The 21,468-nt window shown below is 38.2% G+C and overlaps 1 protein-coding gene across 1 annotated transcript; it reads left to right on the plus strand.

The window, feature by feature from the left end:
* Positions 1–8,783: 8,783 nt before the first annotated feature.
* LOC147627914 (uncharacterized) lies at positions 8,784–11,631 on the plus strand. Its single transcript, XM_086815177.1, has 4 exons — positions 8,784–9,396; positions 9,708–9,994; positions 10,241–10,697; positions 10,852–11,631. Exons 1-4 carry the CDS (start codon positions 9,192–9,194, stop codon positions 11,367–11,369), a joined length of 1,467 nt encoding a protein of 488 aa, XP_086671303.1. The 5' UTR covers positions 8,784–9,191; the 3' UTR covers positions 11,370–11,631.
* The last annotated feature ends 9,837 nt before the right edge of the window (positions 11,632–21,468 follow it).

The following is a 21,468-nucleotide window of genomic DNA, read 5'->3' on the forward strand; positions in this document are numbered from 1 at the left end:
CTTTCCAGGATGTCAGGAAAGTACTCGTTGATTGTTGCTTTTTGCTCTTCTTCCTGATCCTCTTGGGTTGCATTAGTACCCAAGCTCCTTTTCCCACTTCAAACATTTTCCAACTAGCATTTGCTGTTACAATATTGGAAACCTCTATGCTTGAAATTTGTGTGATAGGCCTTCGTGGCAAAGATATGTTTCGTACATCAACAGAGTCTTCACCATCTAAACCCACCGAACGTTTTCTAATGCTGCATCCATTGTTTCTGGGTGCCATCTCAGGCTCCGAATCTAACACACCCCTAATAGAAACCAACACAAAAGAAAGATAGTATGATGTTAGATTTTAATTAATCTAACATTCTAAGTAATGCAGATCGACTTAAAAGAAAGAACAAAAAGATATCCACAACAGGTGAAATGTTGAAGAGAGCAAATTACAACAAAGCTATGGCAAGGAGAGATGCTTGTCGAAGATGGAATAATCCCTCGAAAGTCTGAGAAGAAAGGAAACTGGATTGTCACGAGCGGGCAGTTTCAAACAGACTCTTACGCTCAAAGATGGACTAAAATCTCATGATAGAGACATGTTGGAGAAGAGAATCAAAAACAAATCTCCCTATTCATCTTGTACGCTTCTGCCACCATAAAGTACTGTTCTATTTTCTATTTTTCACTCTTTTTTTGTGGATTTTCTACGTTACGTTGGCCTTCTCCTGATTGGTTGCGAGACATTTTCTCCAAACCCTAAAAGGCCCCAACATGAGCTCCCCTTTTTCCTAATGGAGGAAAACAAGAAGGTTTGTCTGTCCACATGCTTGGTTAGCAAGCAACTCTATTTAAGCCGCTAAGTTTTAGTAAGGGTGCGTGCATTTGCCATTAACTATGACAAGTTTGAGATGGTAGGAATATGATAACGAGATTAGATTTTAGATAATCTAGTTGCACACTTCAAGGAGGTATCTTTTTGAAATGAGAAATATAAAATAATTAGTGAGATCTAGAAAGGTGAGCAACCAACGTAAGCATCCATCTCATTGCTTAAACGTAAGCATCCACTCATTTCTTGCACATAAGCATCCATCTCATTGCTCGTACGTAGGGATTTATATTCACGTGATCACAAGATTTTTTGTGATAATAACACATTTGAACAAGTTATTCACATGTTCTCATGTTACCGTTCATAAAATAACAGGTCACTTGCCATTTGGGAACCCCTTAAAAGCTTGGCTACACATGGGAATAAGCTATTCACATGTTCTCATGTTACCATCTTCACATAATAGCAGGTCAATGGCCACCTAAGAAGATTTTTTATGCCTGACAAAGATAATTTTTTTAGGCCCTTGTGAAAGCTTTGTGAATATAACACGTGATCACAAGATTTTTTGTGTTATTAACATATGTTATTAACATGTTCACATGTTCTCCTTTATGTCAGTGAAATCCCTGCTCGCACGTAAAGCATCCACTCATTGCTCACATTGGAGATGCATTCATGTGGGTTAAACTTTAAATGCAATTAGAACTTTTAATAAAGAATGAAAGTAATCAAAACCAACCTAGTACACCAATAATACCCCAAAAATTTTATTTGATTTTGAGGTTTTATATCATTTTAATAGAGCTAGGCTACATATAGAAATAAACCACCCATCTTTATCTTGAGTATTCTTTACCAAGGCTAGTGCTTATTATTGTTGAAGACCCATCTTAAAGGTTGTCAATGGGTTGGACGGAGGGGAGAAAATATATGGTGGTGGCCACATGTGCAAGAGAGAGATGGTAAGCCACTTTAAGCGTGGAAGCTACACTGAAAGGGGATCAAGAGGTGGGAAGACATGTGGAATGAGCATACGCAAGAGTGGATAGACTACAATGCAATAGTGGTCAAATATAACATCATCATGGAAGGAATACACCTCTGTAGATGAAAGCCTTGGGTGTTGGTTGACCTCAAATGAAAAGTGGCTATACAATCAGGTAGGAATTCTGCCTATCAAACTGTAAGCTAAAGATTGGGATACAGAGTGCAATTAGTTAGGTAAAAATTGGCTTCAAGAATGGGCCTAGAAGTGATCAACTTTTAGAAAATCTCCCTCATTTTGAGAGGAGAAGGAAATGTGTTGCCTGCCGTTTTCCAAAAAATAATAGTAGTTAGATGAAAGTATGAAGGAAATCCTTCTTCAAAATTACCTTTTTCCCTATTGAGAAGGATTAGTGTAAGGTTCACTCTTTTTTTTTTTTTGGAACATTGACGCCCAAAAATCTAACGGTATAGCACCTTGCAATTTCGGACAAGGAGGAACATAAAAAGCTCCGACCTTGTGTGCATTGTGATATACGATTGATATTTTAATGCCTTACTATATTCTGGAGCCACGTGGGGGTTGTTTCCGGTGATAAAGAGCAACGTCCCGTGGCAACGACTATTGAATATAGATGCTGCAAGTACGTGCTCTGGTCAACGCAGCAGTTGTTCTTCTGACGTCACTCGTCTGCATAAAAACTGGTTTCAACTTTCGAGGAAACCACGGTTAGCTTTTTGGCAAACAAATTTACCAAACTATATATATAATATATATATATATGCCTTGATTTTTTGTTTTTGCTTTTCGCGTTGACGTATGAAAACTGCACTCTAGTGTATTTGTACCGGTTGAGATTTTAAATAGCTCTTATTTTAAAACATAAAGAATGATTTTAAAATAGAAATTTCCTTTTTCATATCTTTTAACTGGAAAAACAAAAAACCGGATAAGTTTAAGGGTTGTCCTTATTTTTGATTGATTGAAAAATATGCTTTGTTTTCGACCGCACTTGTAATTTGTGTCTCTGGTGAGCTTGTACCTACTACACGTAAAAGTCTGGTTTTAGCATTCCACTAGAGTCTCTACACTAGTAGCACTATTCAGTCCGGACTCGTAATTTCTAAAGTTTTACTACGTATTAGGCCTGCCAATTTAGCTGTGGGTTGATTCCAGTCTTGCAGATCCTGCTGCTGCACGGACCTCAGGTCCTCAGTCAGTCCTTGTCGTGCCCCAATGTTAATTTACTATAGTGGAGGTAGAACGCTGACTGGACTCGGTTGACCAATTAGGAAAACCTTACGAGTCACGACGTAACAACTGTTTGAAAATTCAATCAACCAATCACATTTTCGAAGGTCCTACCGTTTTTTTGCATACCAAGTTATAACATTGTATATACCTTAGGACGTCGAATTAAAACCCAATTTTGAATTTTGGAAATTGAATCAACCCAATCACATTTTCGAAGGTCCTAACAAGGGAGGGGTTGGGGTAACATTTGCTTTAAGATAAACCAATCATTATCTACTTGCCACGTGCCAATTCTTGGTCGCAAGTTCTACCTTGGTTAATTAATTTTCTCGGGGAACTTGGCGGTGTGTGGTGTGAGGGCACGGCACGGGGGACCGGGGTGTGTGAGGCAATAGCTCTGTGGGGCCGGGGTTTCTTACCCTTGTCTAAGAGCCCAATGACCCCCATAGCGCAAAGGGGGAGTCGGGCTTGTGGAGGCCTATGAACTTGTAATCATTGTTGATTTTTGATGCCATGCTTGCACATTTTAGGGCATTTTGACTATACAGAATAGTAAAATAAATGTCACAAGATACATTAAAGTGCAAAAAACAACTAATTATTTGTTCAAAACTTGTCAATTTAAAGGGCACAATTTTTTTAATGTCTTGTTAAAAAACCATCTTAAAGACTATAAATGGATTGGACGGAGAGGAGAAAGTATATGGTGGTCACAATCACGAGAAAAAGATGGTAAGTCGCTTGCACATGTTAAGCCAGGAAGCTACACTAAAAGGGGATCAAGACATGAGAAGGGATGTGAAATGAGCACCCGCAAGAGTGGATGGACTACAATGCAGCTAGTGATCAAATACATTATCATCATGGAAGAAATATGCCTCCATAGATGAAAACATCCGGTCCTAGTTGACCTCCCCAATAATCTCAAATGAAAAGTGGCTATACAAGTAGGTTGATAGTCTAGGAATTATGATGGTCAAACTGAAAGCTAAATATTAGGATATGGAGTGCAATTAGTTAAGTAAAAATTGGCCTCGAGAATGGGCCTTGAAAGTGCAGACTAGGGACCCAATCTTTGCATGGAAAAGGTGATCTGTAGGCTACCTCGAAGGCGGCCAATATTTTAATTTCTTGCCATGGTGGAGGATTTTGCATCAAAAGTTTCTAACTAGAAATAGAATTGGCTAATGGGCTAATGTACATTTGGTGTGCCCCTTATGTAAGAGAGCAAAGGAGGATGTGTTTCACTTGTTTTGGAGCTGTTGGGTTGTAAGCCCACTCTAGAGCACCATTAAGAAACGGCTCATAGCTATTGGAGAACTTTAGCCCTCTTTAGGAGAGACGAAAAGAATGAATCAAGCCCTAGTCGAGATGTGGCATTAGATCAGGGCCATCACAATTTCTATCATATGGGAAACTTTTGCAAGTTGATTGTTTGAAAAGAAAATTTGGAGAGCTCACTGAGAACATCTTTAATGAGGACATTGCCTTGTGTGCACAAGAGCTGATTGGGCTCTAGGTTGTTGGGGCACATGGTGATGGCCTAATGTGATGCCATTGATTTCTTTTTGGTTCTTGTATAATAATATATATATATACATTCCCTTGAGAAAAAAAACTCGTGAAGTTGAAGGGCATGGTGGAACGTCAAAATCCACCTTGCGTTAGTGAGGGAGTTCAACCAAAAGGTAGTGGGGTTTATTCCAAATAGGGAGGATTATGAATCACCTTCTTCTTTTTCTTGCACCAAAAAGCATAGCTAGTAAAAGTTAAGTCTTTGCATGTTTTTACTATTTTTTCCTCTGCTTTGAGACGCAGGGATGTGTATGATAAACTACCTCCATTGCTCATGCTAGATGGGGCTTTAATCCATATAACAACACTGTCCCCCAAGGCTTGTAGAGGGAGCAAGGTGAATGCAAGCTTTATCGTCCCACAAGCTACAATTTTCTTGTATGATACTTATTAAGTTTATGATAAATGAAAAAGGATTGTAATTTTCTTTTCTAAGTTAACAAATCATAGATCTCCTTCCTAGAAGTTCCTCAAAATATGTTGTGCAACTCTAGCGCTTGTTTAACACTTTCTTTTGTTGCAAGGATTACGAGGGTTGCATAGCTTGTTAATCCATTTCTTTTTGTAAAAAATAGGAGGGTTTCATCAAGGTAGCCTAAAAATGAGGAAGAACTTTTTTTTTGGTGATCCTCACCATTACTACCCTACTCCAAGTGGGACTTAACTCTAACTAATGCTATTTTACACCAACGTTGTGGAGGATTTCATAAAGTTCTGCCAATCTTTCCAGAATCAGAGAACTTGGTTGCCTGGTTGTTCAGAGCCTGTCATGCAAGAGTTTAAGGGGGAGCAACTAGCGACACATGTTTGTGGTAGCTACTACGAGTTCACTAGCATGACTAACAAATCAAGTTCACAAACATGGATTTAATAATGATATATTCCTCTACTCCCTCAAGTATGCACAGGCTGCAGTTCTTAGTGTGGGAAGAGCCTCTAATAACTATCATCATGTGCAAAGTCACATACACGTTTTTTTTTTTGAGATGACTGGAATTGAACACCACAACAAACACACACAAACTACTACACCATGCCTCATGGTATCGTTCGAGAAGATACGATCCCACAACCTCAAGAGGCACTCGAACATATGGACTACCGGTTTTCGGGGACAAATAAACCAAGGTATGGTTAGAGGCAATTCTTGGAGGTTGCCCGTTTTTAGAGAACCAAAAATGTGGCAGGGGGCATAGAAGTTGTTGTTTTTTTATAAAATCTGTTACGGGGAATAAAAACTTTACGAAATTCAACGCGTTAAGGCGCGTCAATTTCCATGCCGGAGTAAAGTTGACAGTGCTCGTGCGATTTTGACTATTTCGCCATCTCCACCGTCCCTGTAGCTTGCCAGGCAGGCCTTCTCTCTCTCCTCTTTCTTCTCTCTGTCTCTGACTCTCCCTTTCTTTCCACACACACACACACTCTCTCTCTCTCTCTCATTATTCATATAAACAGTCACTTCAAACTTGCCTTCACTGCTGCAAGCCACTTCAAGAGTGATTGCAGCGTACAGAATTGATAGATTCCTCTCCACCTTCCCCACTGCCAACCTGCAGTTTTTTAAGTGTACAAGTGCTTCTTACTACTTGTGTGTTGTGCAGAATAATATGCCTCAGGGTGCTCACGAAAAACTTTTTCGTCAACGGGCCTAAAAAGGACAAGGGTGAAGCCTAGCCGGTTTGATTAATAAAAATCTTCCTACTAACCGGTTTTATAACTAAATATTAAAAATTTTACGGGTATTTGTAACAATGAATCGGTTTTCGGAACAATGAAGTTAAGGATAAGTTAAATTTTAGGAACAATGAAGTTAAGGATAAAGTTAAATTCTTACTGAGATTTGAATTTAGAACAATTGAAAATACACTAAAGGCCAGTTTTTCGTGAGCACTGGTTTGCAATTTGGTCATTTTTCTTTCCTCCCTTTTCTACTCCAAAATTCTTCCCCGTCAATCCATATCCACACATTTGAACTTGTTTATTGTTCATACCACTCGTGATCTCTTCTTCATCAAGTTTTGCATTAATGATGCTTTACTTTATTATTATTACTATCTTTTTTTTTTGTTTAACAGACCTATTAGTAGTATCAATGTTTAACAGACCTATTAGTAGTATCAATGTCAGTCTTATTCATCTTGTTTTTCAAGCTATCCAATTGTTCGTTTCTATCATTTTTTTTTAACAGACCTATTAGTAGTATCAATGTCAGTCTTATTCATCTTGTTTTTCAAGCTATCCAATTGTTTGTTTCTATCATTTTATAATGTAGATTAAATCTTCATCCACCACGACCTTTCTTTATCAAGTTTTCCACTACTTGAAACCATTGACTTCAAATATCTAATATCAACATAAAATAAAATATATTGACTTACATCATAAAATAAAATTTATTGACAACTTACATATATAACTTTGGAGTAAAACAAAATACATGTACTCATCCATTCTCTTTTTCATAAAGTTGTAATGATTGATGAATGTTTATATATACTAAACGATTTTTGTGGAAAAAGAGTGTAGAATGACTTGCGTATCAATAATGCCCATACGGAATGCCTTCCGTAACAATAACACCCATATGAAATGCCTTTTGTATGAATAACGCTGCTGAGAAATTTAGATACAACTGAATTTATTGCACAGGTGGAGAAACTTGTTAATGCATGGGCTTTTGTCTTATCAAAGCAAAAACTCAATAATATACCACATATAAAAAATCAAACCCAATTTGTTTCTCAAGCGGTTTGGTTTTTAAAATTTGTTGACTATCAGAACCCGGCTCGAAAAGAGGTAGTAATCTTGAGCGATGCAACCCATGGAGCCTCGACTACTAAAATACTTGTTAGAGAAGTGTGAATTTGTGCTAGTTATTCAAGTACGTATTGTAAGCATGACACAATGGTTTAATGAGTAGGTTCAAGGCTTACATAACAAAATAATAATCATGAAAGATCATACTAAAGTTGGAGATAGTATAGCTTGTATTGAACCTTTTGCCATATTTGAAGCCTAAACGTAACGTCATATTGGTAAACGTATCGATGTCTTCGTTTGAGATTATTTCTTCATGAGTTAATTTCTCTTGAGGCATGGATTGTTTTTGGGTTACAAAAGAACTAATACAATACTTGATAACTTATCTAATTTGGGTATGGAAGCTATTTTTGTTAGTCATAATACCAAAGAGGTAAGCACTAAGTTGCTATCCACATATAAAGATCTTAATTGGACATTGGAGCTGATTTTTATTTTAAATTATGTGAGGAGGTACACCACACTATTTATCTCACCCCTTGAGGAGTGAGAGGAGGAGGAGGAGGAGGAGGAGAAGGAGGCGGAGGCGGAGGCGGAGAAGGAAATAGTGTTAGCTTCTTCATTTACAAAAGTTTTTAACTTTATATAAATATATCATTCTCTTACACACACACATATATATATAGGGTGCGCACGCGTGTGTACTTTCACCAATATATGTACACATATATACATCAAACAATACATGCAAATATATATATATATAATGTATAATATATATATATATTATGTATAATATATGTATATATATATACATTATATATATATTATGTATATATATATATATAATGTATATATATATATGTATGTATGTATATAGGTGAAAAAAGTACATACATACACCTTATGTATATGTATATTGATATCTTCTTCATCGATGATGGACTTTATTGACTCTTTATGATAGTTTATTTATTTCATTTATGTAGGTATATGGAAGCTTCTATCTTAGTAAATAGAATTTCATTGTCTTATTTTTGAGACCTTCTCTCTTTTGCTTTAATATAATCTTCCAAGTTAATCCCCCGAAAAAAGAAGAAGAAGAGATTTTCATAGTCTTCATTCGTATATATACGGTCTCTGCAGCCCTCTTATTCTCTAGGCTCCAAAATTTCCCTGCCTCAGTTTGTCTCTTCTTCCTGACCCTCTCCTGTTGTGTGTTGTGGCCTATCTGCCCCTCTAAATTCTTCTCTGAGCTCTCCCTTTTAAGAACATTAGTTCCACAGTAGCTGTTTGGCTTACATCTTGAAGCTTTGTCAGTCTAGAACTCAGATCACGCTTCAGCTTTGAGTTCCTTTGATAGTTTGAACAGAAAAATACACACACACACACACACACACACACACACACACTTCATCCTTCTTTTCCTCGCAACTGATCGCAAGCACCTTATGATCTCCGGCATCTTTCTGGCACAACATTCATGGCAGCCAAAAAGAGCTTTCGCTGCCTGGAATGCTCATAATGAGAGTTATCTTAATGTTCTTTGAAAATTGATTAGTAAGAATTCCTCTTGTAGACCTCCATAATTACCAAGTGCACCTTTAGGCTCCTCTTTGCCTGATTGGTAATTGCTTTGCACTCATTTCATGAGTTGTTAGGCTAATTAGGGGTTACTTAGCGAGAGTTTTTGATTTTATTGAAATCCCTAGTGATCGTGCTTTACTTTGGCCTCTGCATCTTAGAGAGAGAGAGAGAGAGAGAGAGAAAATTATACCACAGCTATCGAAGAGAAACTTTATGAGCTTGTATATGGATATGTTGGCACCCTCAAGGCCTATCCAGGAGCCTGTTGACGCATTCTTACCCCCTGGCTACCGATTCCACCCAACAGATGAAGAGCTGGTGGTTTACTACCTAGCCAACAAAGTTGCTGACTGCAGATTTTCTGTGTCAGCCATCGGTGAGGTGGACCTTAACAAGTGCGAGCCATGGGACCTTCCTGGTACTCCCTCTTCAATTCACTAATCACCATTTAATTACTCACACAAAGAACAGAACCATGCCTCTAGCCACGGTCTAATGCTCATGAGCACTAGCTGTTGCTAGCATCATCAACTTGAAATCCATTAATTAGTAATAAGAATGCTTCTGCCAAAATCAAGTTTTATGTAATTGGAATTATGCTTTCTACACTTGACATTGCAAAGTCAAGCTTCAAAAGCTTCGAGTATCGATGACCAGTCTGCAGATTAATGAAGGCCAAAGCTTTTGATTAACCACTACAACCACTGCTGGTTAATCTATGTTATGCAGAGAGAGCAAAGGTGGGAGGGAAAGAGTGGTATTTCTTCAGCTTGAAAGACAGAAAATACCCTACTGGTTTGAGAACAAACAGGGCCACTGTTGCTGGTTATTGGAAGGCCACTGGCAAGGATAGGGAGGTGATGAGTGGCCGGCCTCAAGGGTACTTAGTGGGTATGAAGAAGACCTTGGTATTCTACAAGGGTAGAGCACCCAAAGGAGAGAAGACCAACTGGATCATGCATGAATACAGGCTTGAAGGAGAATCCTCTCTCCTTCACCTCTCCAAGGGCACTAAGGTACCCACCCACCAATCATACGTTATTGTTGCTCACATCCAATATATCTCATATTATGTTTGTAATGCCTCTTAAATCGATTGATGGCTCTCTATATTGCTCTTACAATCGTGCATTGCTGAAATATTCCATCATTAGAGGCTTAATTCGTTGTTATGAGAACACTAATGCATGTAGCCTATTAATCCAAGACCTGTATTCTGATTTGTTTTAACCTTATGGTGTTTGTGATTGATCTTGTTATAGGATGAGTGGGTGGTGTGCCGCATTTTCAAAAAGAATATTGGAGGGAAGAAGACCTTGTTGGAAGGTAATAAAGAGCCGGCCCAGGCTTCACTACCAGATCTGCTCGAGTCTCCCCACATTGCTGTGGGTGCAGAAGACAGTGGAATCACAGACTGTGAGCACCTCTCCTTCTACCATAGCCAGACCTCAACCAGCTGCCTTAAAACCTCTGATGATGTGAACTTGTGGACATCAAGGGCCAAAGAGATTAACAGTAATATTCTTGCTGGATTTAGGTCTTCCGAGCCTCCATATGATCCCAAGCGTAAGTATGATACCTCACACCTTAATTGCTTCGGAAGTGACCAACCTTCACAGGACCGTAATTATGATACCTCACACCTTAATTGCTTCCGAAGTCACCAACCTTCACAGGACCTGAGTCGAGGCAAGCAACTAATCCAGGATGATTACGACGGTACATGTATACACATCATGTTTAATCTCCTAAATATTAGCATTAATCTTGTAGAGACAGTATGCAGTGACAGAAAATATACGTGTATTTATCATAATTGTAATTTGTGTCTCACGCCTTTTTTCTGGTCTCTTTTATTTATTTTTTTCAATAGGGCTGCCCTCGCTAATGGAGACTTCGGCTACGTCTAGCTCCTACCAAGCTGCTGCAGCCTCTTCATTTGTATTCAGAAGCTTGTTAGAGCAATACACCGAGTACTCGGGCAGGCCATGCATTAAAGTGGAACCAGCTACAGTTTTAGATGAAGCAATATTATCCAAAATGGCGTTCAAGCAAAGCAGTATTACTACTCCATGCAGCAGCTGGCCGTCGAGCGATACTATTATTACTCGAGATTCGCGAATGAAGGCACCAGCTCTAATCAATGGAAGTAGCGCCGTTGTTTCAACTCAGCACAGTACCAGCACGCTGATAAACCCCCTAATTAGTGCTAATTCCGTGCCTAATTCGATAGCGTCCATCTGCAATATGGACTCTAATTGGGGTGCTCTGAATCAAACCAACGATTACGTCTGCAATTACAGCCGGCATGTGTCACGTGATCCCAACGCCTGCATATGCGATCTATCAACCCATAATGGTATGGGAGATTTGTGGAGTACTCCTTACTAGATTTGGAAAAGATGTGTGTGTGTGCAGTGTATGATCTGTGCATAGACTTCGTTTAATTTAATCATAATATATTCGAGCATGCATACATAGATTGTATACTCAGCATACATAGATTGTATACTCACTTTAAGAAGCTTGTTTTGGCGCAGCCCATGATTGCAGGCTGCTGTATCTCTTTGTATAAACATCCATCTATTATGCTCTAACATACCATGACTCTCCCACTCCTCAGGACCAGGTACTTGTAAGGATGCTACTAATATAATCAGCTTAATTATCAATCCTTAAGAATTTAGCAACTTCTTCATGCTCTTCAACATAATTATCTTGAAATTTCAGCTTCTGTGCTGGAAATCAATGCTATACTTCTACAGCTCAAATACTGGAAATAAAAGTCATTGAATCTTTACTGTTACATGGCTGCACACCAGTGACCAAATGGAGATCTTGAATATCATTTACTTACGGAAATATCCTTGTTAATGGGCAAGGCTTGACTAGTTAGATTGTGTTCTGATCTGAGTTGAGAATTTAACTAAATTTAGCCGTCAGGTCTAATTATAGTAGAAATAATTTACCTTCTTTTTTGATAGTCACTCAAAATAACTTACTACAAAAATGCCCAAAAATGGGTATGATACCCGTCAAAAAACAACTTGGTGGATATTACTTGACTTTACAAGTTTACATAACAGGCTTTTCCCACATGTAGAGTAAAATGTGCTACACCATATAACTGTTAGAAGCATGTGCCATGCTTTCTTAAGTGTGCCAAAAGCAATTGTACCATGCGTGAGGATGTGGAGCTTTTCAATGCAATTTAATGCCAAAAAGGTATCTCCGCGCAAGTAACTAGGCCGTGGGAGAATGGCCTAATGGAAACGACCCACCCAACGCTTGTGGGGGGTAAGACTGCACAAATTGCAGAGGGGAGGGAAGAAGTCCCACCATGTCTAGTGGGGTGAAGGAATTCAGCTTGAGCTTCATTGAAATTTTTTTTCCTCTAGAAAAATATTTGATTGGCCGTGTTGAACGAAACCCTTGCAACCCTACTAAACCATTGAAATTTGTAGGGCTCGCTATTTTCCTGCTAAAAGGTGTGACTAACTAAATTTGTAACATTTCATTGCGCTGCAATCCCTCCAACCCTTAGGTGGGACGTGGCTCTAACTTAAAGGAGGAAGGTGTCCCTGACACAGTTTACTGGGCTGTGTGAAAATGGCCCGGCTTTCAAAAGAGGATATGAGTCTATGAGTCCTATACAAAGTAAGGATACAATCTCATAAAACATGTATATGATATAAATTTCTTGCCCCAAGGAAATTCAAATCAAGCCAACTAAAAAAAAAACATCACATTTTCCTCTTCCCCCCTTCTCCCCCATTTTTTCCCTCTTCTGGCCTCTTTGAATAGTTAGATAACCATGTGATAAAGAGGCCAAACTTGGAAGATGTGCCCATTTACTTCCTAGATCCAAAGTGACTCCTTCGAGGATTCAAATTGCACACAGTTATTATGAACCATTTTCGTAGTATAGTGAAGCTACTACAAGAGCTTCACCCAATTTCGAGGGCTAAATTGGGTGAAGCTACTACAAAAGCTTGAGCCAATTTAGAGGGCCAAATACATAGCTTTAGGTTGGAAGACTCCCTTGGAAGGTAAAAATTTCGATAGGCCCTATGCTTCACTGCCAACTGTGCTCGAGTCTCCCCACAGTGCTAAGGGTGCAGAAGACGGTGGAATCACATATTGTGTGAAGCTACATGATCCCCTCTCCTACAAACATAGCCATACGTTCAACTATCTTAAAACCTCTGATAATGTGAGCATGTGGACCTTAAGGGCCAAACAAATTAACAATAATTTTGAGCCTCCATATTATCTCAAATGCAAAGATACCTTAATTACTTCCGAAGAGATCACCAACCTTCACAAGACCCAAGGTTAGCAATTGATTCTCGTTGGCTACAATGGTAAATAAAAACAACTCAAGTTTAATCTCCTAAAGATTAGCTTTAATCTTCTAGAAACAATATGCATTGAAAGAAAGTATACTTATATTTTCTATTAATAGAAAACAAAAAATAACTCAAGTTTAATCTTCTAAAGATTAGCCTTAATCTTCTAGAAACAATATGCATTGAAAGAAAATATACTTATATTTATCATAATTATAATTTGTATCACTACAAGAGGATAAGCACATAGCTATGTGATGGAGATGTGCCACAAGTGACAGAGTGGTTGCTACATTGAGTGAAGATTGCAAGACTGTTGTATCACTACAACTAAATGAGGCTTTAGCAGCGAAAATAGTAGCACTTTTATAACTAGAAGGGTGCGAAGATGTCAGGCCTATATCGCTGCTATTTTCACTGCAATGGGTTAGCAATGCTTTTTTACTACTTTAACAGCGAGCAGCGAATGTATTGCAGAGTTAGAAAAAGCTGGGGCAGACTGGGGAGTCTGCATAGAATTCCCAGTTTGCCCTAGCTCTTTTTTTTCTAATGTAGTCATAGTAAAACTAACATAACTTCACATCATCATGAACAAGTGTAATGTAAAACTTACAAATACCAAAAATAAAAGACATTTGCAAACCATGATTTTAGGATTGTCAAAATTCAATTACAATACTTAGCGGATTACATAAGTGTATGTTTCCAAAAAACTCATATACATGATAAAGCGTAATAAAAACCTATGGAGCTAGGTGCGATCTAGATCTCATGCTATGTGATTGGTATTGTTCCTTGCAGCTCCAGGTCCTTCGATTCTCACATTTCCATTCCTATCGGTAGCTACATTTGATATGATCCTAAAACATAATAAAACTAACATAAGTGAGAATTAGTTTTGCAAAAACAGAGGTTTAGGGTTTAGGAATGTACTGACTTGCCATGCTTGCCAAGCATCTCCTCTAGTAATAACAATCCATTCTTCATTGCACCCTATCAAATAGAGCTTGCAAACCCCGTTGTAATGCCAAATCATATTCCTCTTGCGTAGGGAGGCGGTCCACTCCTTCAAGCTGCAATTGTATAAACAAGTTAACATTTTAGAAAGTTGTTATTAAAGATAATCTTCTTTAATTAAAAGATAAGATATAATGTGAGGCTAATATACTTACAAATATTATCGGGATATCGACTCCTCCTTCACGTGTAACATCACACCTCAAGTTATTTGCTATCTATCGAAGAAAAAACATAAATACTTAAAACTCATGCATAGGAAGCTACCAGTGCGTTGGTTGCTACTGGCATGCATGGGAAGCTACCGGCATGTGTAGGGTGCTATCGATGCATGCCGTACTACCGACGCATGTCGATAGCAACCAACGCATGTCGGTAGCATCAGCCAGATGCATGACGGTAGCAACCTACACATGCTGATAGCTTCCTATGCATGCCGGTAGTTTTCGATGCATGCCGGTAGCAACCTACACATGCCAGTAGCTTGCAACGTATGCTAGTATAGCAACCAACGCATGCCGGTAGCTTCCTATGCATTGGTTGCTACCAGCATGGGTAGGAAGCTACCGGCATGCGTTGGTTGCTACTACCGGCATGCACCGGTAGCACCCAACGCATGCCGGTAAGCTTCCTACGCATGCCGATAGCAACCAATGCATGCCAGTAGCTTCCTATGCATGCCGGTAGCTTTCCACGCATGCCGGTGGCAACTAACACATGGGAAGCTACTGGCACGTGGGTTGGTTGCTACCGGCATGCATTGGAAGCTACCAGCATGCGTAGGTTGCTACCAGCATGCAACCAATTGAATGAAGAGATCTCCATCTAATCTCTTTATTAGGGTTCTATGTAGAAGCTAGGGCTAGGGTCAAGCTTCAATGAGAAGGAAAAAAGAAGAAAATAAAAACTTAAAAGAGAAGAAAGAGAAGGAAAATACTCATAAGAAAGCTTTAAAGGAAAGCTTGTTTGTATAGGAAATGAAGAAAAACAGTAGACATACCTTGCCTGGGCTTGAGGAGGATAGGGTAGGAGAGATAAAAGTGATAGACAAGGCAAAAACCTACAAAACAAAACTCAGAGTACAAGTTTATTGTATTCAAAAAAGATAAAACTACGCGGCGAAAAAAGAAGCAGCAAAAAGCGAGATATTTTTACAGTATAGCAACGTTTTTTCGTTGCTATAGACGCTGTTGAGCAGCATTTTATGCTACTAGACAACGATATTGCACTACTGAGTAGTAAAAAAGCGTTGCTAAAAGCGTTGTGGGGCAACGATATATCGCTGCTGAGCATCGTGAAAACCCCAATGTTTTAAACGCTGATATGCTCCCGATGTGTTGTAGTGTATTACAACACATAGATATACACACGATTGTCTTTAGATGTATAGTCACATGTATAGCCGCCCATGCACTGTTACGAAATTCCATAGGCATACGTGAGAGTAGAATGTTCACAGACACTTGAGAATAAATGGGTGTTGGTTTATGTTGGGATGTAATAGAGGTGCCTAAGGGAGACCAATTATCTCACTAACATGTGTTGGTCTATTCTCGAAGGTAATATAGGTGCCAAAGAGTGACCAATCGCGGTGCATCATTATTTTTGAGAAGGTTCAAGATCGACATGATTATATTTAGAAAGAAGAACTCATATGAAAAATATAAAATTAACATTGCTAATTGATAAAATAAATAATGTATTAGGGTGAGCTTGATCCAACATCAGTCGCATCTTCAATTAAATCCATACATGCTAATTGGTCTGTCTTAAGATCCATATCTCCACCCATTGCAAGATCAACAAAAAGATCCATGCCAATGTTAGTGGACTCTACATCAACATCATCATCATCATCTAGATCATCATCACTGGTATATGATTGGATTCGATTGATTCATCCTCATCTTGGATAAGGACAGCTTCATCTTTATTGGTTGGTGGTATCTCACCCTTGGCATCTTTCCCTTCATCCTTTGCATGTTCATTTTCAACTCCCACTTCATTCGGGAGCTCTTCAACATCCACCTCTTTAAAAATACTCTTCAAAACGGAGGAGTAACTTCTATGATATACCATCATTTCTTGTCATTTAGGTCTAGTTAAAACACAAACTAGTACGAAAGAACATATAAGGTGAACATACACAAGGAACTTAATAAAAGCTTGAATAAAATATTTATGGTTAGATTTTACTTGTTCAAAATTTTGAGGTAGCACAAATGTGTCTTTATTTTCCAAAACTTAATAGAGTTAATTGTTACAAATCCATTTGAATGCTTTTTGATGGTTACTTTAGGACCTCGACACACCACATCCTTGAACTATTTCACATCCAATATATAAAGTTGGATTGTTTTGAATATCCAATCTTTATAATGTTTTGAATCATGCCAAATAATCAAGCATTTCTCCACTCTCTTACTCAAAACTTGCCATAACTCCACAATCTTGAGTATTTGTCGTTGTATCTATATGATGTTGAGTGTGAAAGTACTTCCCTCGGACCACATGTCATTTTTAACCTTATACTACCACCAACACCAAAAAAATTATATATATATAAATTATGAATAACTATATAATGTGATTCTATTTTGGTTAGTTAAGAGAGATATAGAGACACACTTATTTGAGGCTTGCATCCTCTTGCATACTCCCATTCCTCTTGTGTGAGTCTAAAGCTCATGCATAAGCCTAAGGCTTATGAATATAGCTCATGTATAAGCCTTAGGCTTATGCATATACAAACGAATGCATGCATAAAGAAAAACTTGAGCTCCCAAGCACTCGGGGGTGCTGTTAAAACCCTAAAGATCTCTCTAGCTAATAACTATGCATAAACTAGGCATATACTCATCCACCTGACCACCCCCGAGCGCAAGGGTACACACATAAATACAATGAAGTACCACATATCTTACCTTAGGTTCCCATACCACCAAGAGATATGACTTCACTCTAGGAGCACATAGCTCTAGCATGAAATGGCAAGAAAGTAGACACAATGCTCTACACAAGAGAACATCTCTTGAGAGTGCCCCATGCCCCTATTATATAGGAGGGCCCTCAAGTGACTCTTGACTCTCCATTTCCATGTGTGACCCTTGGTTGCCTAACCCTAACCTCAACCCAAGGTTAGACCTATCCCTTGCCCCACTAGAGCACGTTCCCATTCTCCCATGTTCACATGCCTAGGGTAGGTTATTCTCTTAGTATATGCACATAACGTACTTCCCCTCTCTCAAAACATTGTACTCTTGCAATGAAAAGAAGGAAAACTATGTTGAACGTTCTCAATTAACTCCCAAGTCGGAGTCCTCAATTTCCTTGTCTTTCCACTTAATTTTAACCTCACGGATTAAGCGACTACGAGGTTTCCTTTCCCTTAATTCAAGTACCCTTTCACGGATCAAGTACCCTTTCAGGTTCCTGTGAAACATAAGACAAATCTTCGACTTCAATGAGTTCTTGAGGAGTAGTTGTGTTATCCTCACCTCCCTCCTTCTCTTCTAGTCTACTGACATGAAAGACTGGATGAACTCTGACATGTGGAGGTAGTTTTAACTCATATGCAACCATGCCAATCCGACGTATTACTCGGAATGGACCACAATATCTAGGATATACTTTTGAGCACTTTCCTGTTGACAAAGTCTGAGAATCTTTAGGAACTTTCAAATAAACTAATGCTCCTAGCTCAAAAGACCAAGGTGAGCGTCCCTTATTAGAATAAAACCGTGCTCTATCTTGAGCACTCCTGATGGAATCCTGAGCTTGGGTCAGCATTTCCTACATATCTTGCAAGAAATACCTCGATGCATCAAGCTCAATGTTCTTAAGACCGACATCAGTAGGTGCCCTAGGTTGATACCCATACATAAGCATGACCAAACTATAACTAGTAGTTGTATGCTTAGAACTGTTATAGGCGAATTCCATCGTTGGAAGATGTTTTTAATTTCTTGAAAACTTCTTACCAAAAACGAGCCATGAACTTAGAGTCCCAATCGCTCACAATATCAGAAGGTAGACCATATAATCTGAACACTTGCTCAACAAATTGGTAAGCCAATTTCGACGCTTTAACTATTGTCTTTTTGGGCAAAAATCTAGCCATCTTTGTCAATCTATCCACAACTACCCAAATGGCATCGTGACCCCTGTTGGTATGTTGAAGTCCCGTAATGAAATCCATGGAAATACTTTCCCACTTTTGAGATAGAATATCCAAAGGATGTAATAATACTACAGATTTAAGAAGCTCTGCCTTATTAATCTGACACTAATGACATTTGACCACATAATTCTGAACAAAATCCTTCATTTTTTGCCAATAAAAAGTCCTTCTAACCAAAGCCAAGGTATGTTGTCTGCCCGGATGTCCTGCCGATGGTACATCATGGCACTTAAATAGGATCCTCAGTTTAGTTTATGGCACATCCGGTACGCAAACCTTATCATTTCGGAATAAAAGACCATTTCAAATAAAAAATTTGTTGGCTTTTTCTTCTTTCACTAGGTTTTGATCTACCTCAGAGTTGGTGGACCCCGATTTTGCCAAATTCTAATATTTTCCAAATAAAATATGTGTACTATATTTTTCCTTGAGTGAATCGTACAAGTTAGAAGTAATTTTCATGAAGCTAAGTTCATTAACTTCACTAATTCGACTCAATGCATGAGAAATGCTATTCAAGCTACCTTTTTTATATTTAATCATGGAATTAAAGTTCTATATCAATTCAGCCCATCTAGTCTTTCTACCTTTCAAGTCCGGTTGATCACAAATGAACTGCAAAGATTGATGATCTGTCAAGACCATAAACTGAGACCAGTATAGATATACTATCTCCATGCCTTTAAAGCATAAATGATTGCATACAACTCTTTCTCCTAAACTGGGTACCTATTCTATGCATCGTTGAGTTTCTTACTCTCAAAGGCCACATGCTTCCCATCCTAGAACAAAGATGCGCCTACCACAAAATCACTAGCATCAGTCTCAATAATGTAAGGCTTGCTAGGATCTGGTAAGGCTAACACAAGAGCATCTCGAACTTTATATTTCAAAGTATTAAAAGTTTCTTGTAGCTTCTCATTACACTCAATTAGAGAATTAGACTTCTTATTTTTACCCTTAAGAAGGCTGGTAAAAGACACTATCAACTTTGAATAATCCTTGACAGATTTTTGAAGAAATACCATGAAACCTAAGAAAGATCTTAACTGCTTGACCATACGCGGAACTGGCCATTCCAAAACCTTTTGGATGTGATCCGATTCTATACTTAAGCCATCTCGAGAGATCTTATGACCCAAGTATAACAATTCCTTTTTAAAGAAATGATACTTAGATAATTTACAATATAGTTTCTCCTTCCTAGAACCTCTTTAAGATGATCCTCATGCTCAGCCAAAGTTTTACTGTATATCAAAATATCATATAAGAAAACCACCACGAATTTTCTTGACAGATCCCAAAATATATCATTCATCATATGTTGGAAAGTTGCTAGTGCATTAGTGAGACCAAAGGGTAACATTAAAAATTCATAATCGTCATAACGTGTCCTAAAAGTAGTTTTAGAAACATCTTCCTCTACAATACGGATCTGATGAAAATAAAGCTTTGTGCAATACTTAGCTCCTTTCAACCTATCAATAAGATCATCTAATCTAGGCGATGATTGTTCTTAATTGTAACCTTGTTAAGAGGTTTGTAATCAATGCACATCCGTCAGGTACCTTGATCTTTTTTCTTAACCAGGAGAACTAGTGCATCCCAAGGAGACTTACTTGGTCTAATTTGACCCATCCTCAAGTATTCAGCTAGTTGCTTTGCTACCTCATCTTTCTCAATCTGGCTAAGCCGATATGGAGGAATACTAACAGGTTCTGCACCCAACACTAGCTCAATTTTATGGTCCACCTCTTGTTTAGTATGTAATCCATGAGGTAACTCATTGAGAAATACATCTTGAAATTTAGTCTTAATAGAATTTAACACTTTACTTTCCCAAACATCCAAAGAAATAGTGTTTACATCATGGACACATGAAGACACTAGATCCATATCCAATTGGAAAAGTTCATACTTAAAAAGATTTTCCATTAACTCAAGCTCATTAATAAAAGTTTCCTTGGGTACAAGAATGTTTCCCTTAAGAGTAATAAGGTTTCCATTGTGATGGAAACACATCAAATATTTGACTCAATCAACAGAAAAATCCTTATTTTTTCAATGAAACCATTCCATGATTCCCTAAAATGATGTCTATATAACCCAAGCTCATGACATGAAAATCAAGAAACTTAGGAAATCCTTTCTACCAAAAAATACCTGTAATAACATGTGCAGTATTTTGGTAAAACATCCGTAAAATGCTTATTTTAACCATAAAAATAGAGAAAAATAGCATTTTCACTCACGGAATTTCGTCGCAATGTCAATACGTCCATCCAAGTTGATAAGCACCGTGTTTCAAGATCCATATTGACATTCCCAACATATAGACCACCAAAACAAACCGAAAAATAACATTTTTGCTTAGTAAATGTTAAATTTTACTTTAAAAATGCTTTAAAAATTAGAATAATGAGAGAAAACTAAGAGGAGAAAAAAAATCAAAAATTAACTAAGACCGCTAGCATAAACCAATCCTAAAGATGTCTCTAGAGAATGACCATGCATAAAACAGGCATATACTCATCCACCCAACCACCCCCGAGCCCACCCAAGGGTGCACACATAAATACAATGAAGTACCTCATACCTTACCTTAGTGTTCCATACCACCAAGAGATATGACTTCACTCCAGCAGCACATAGCTCTAGCATGAAATAGCAAGAGAGTAGACACAATGCTCTACATAAGAGAACATAAAGCATGTGAAATCTACATAATATGCAAAAGCTATTGGAAATCATGTATGGGAAAAGGAAATGGATTAGGAGATGGACACATTGGTTCATAATGATACTTGGGATTTGGTTGCCTTACCACAAGGCAAGAATGTCATTGGCTATAAATGGGTTTATAAGGTGAAATGCAAGTCAGATGGCTCAATTGAGTGTCATAAAGCATAGCTGGTTGCTAAGGGTTATGCACGGACCCAAGGCT

This window comes from Cibotium barometz, chromosome 20 (genome assembly GCF_041138505.1).
Source record: "Cibotium barometz isolate CiBa-2024 chromosome 20, ASM4113850v1, whole genome shotgun sequence".
Classification (NCBI taxonomy): domain Eukaryota; kingdom Viridiplantae; phylum Streptophyta; class Polypodiopsida; order Cyatheales; family Cibotiaceae; genus Cibotium; species Cibotium barometz.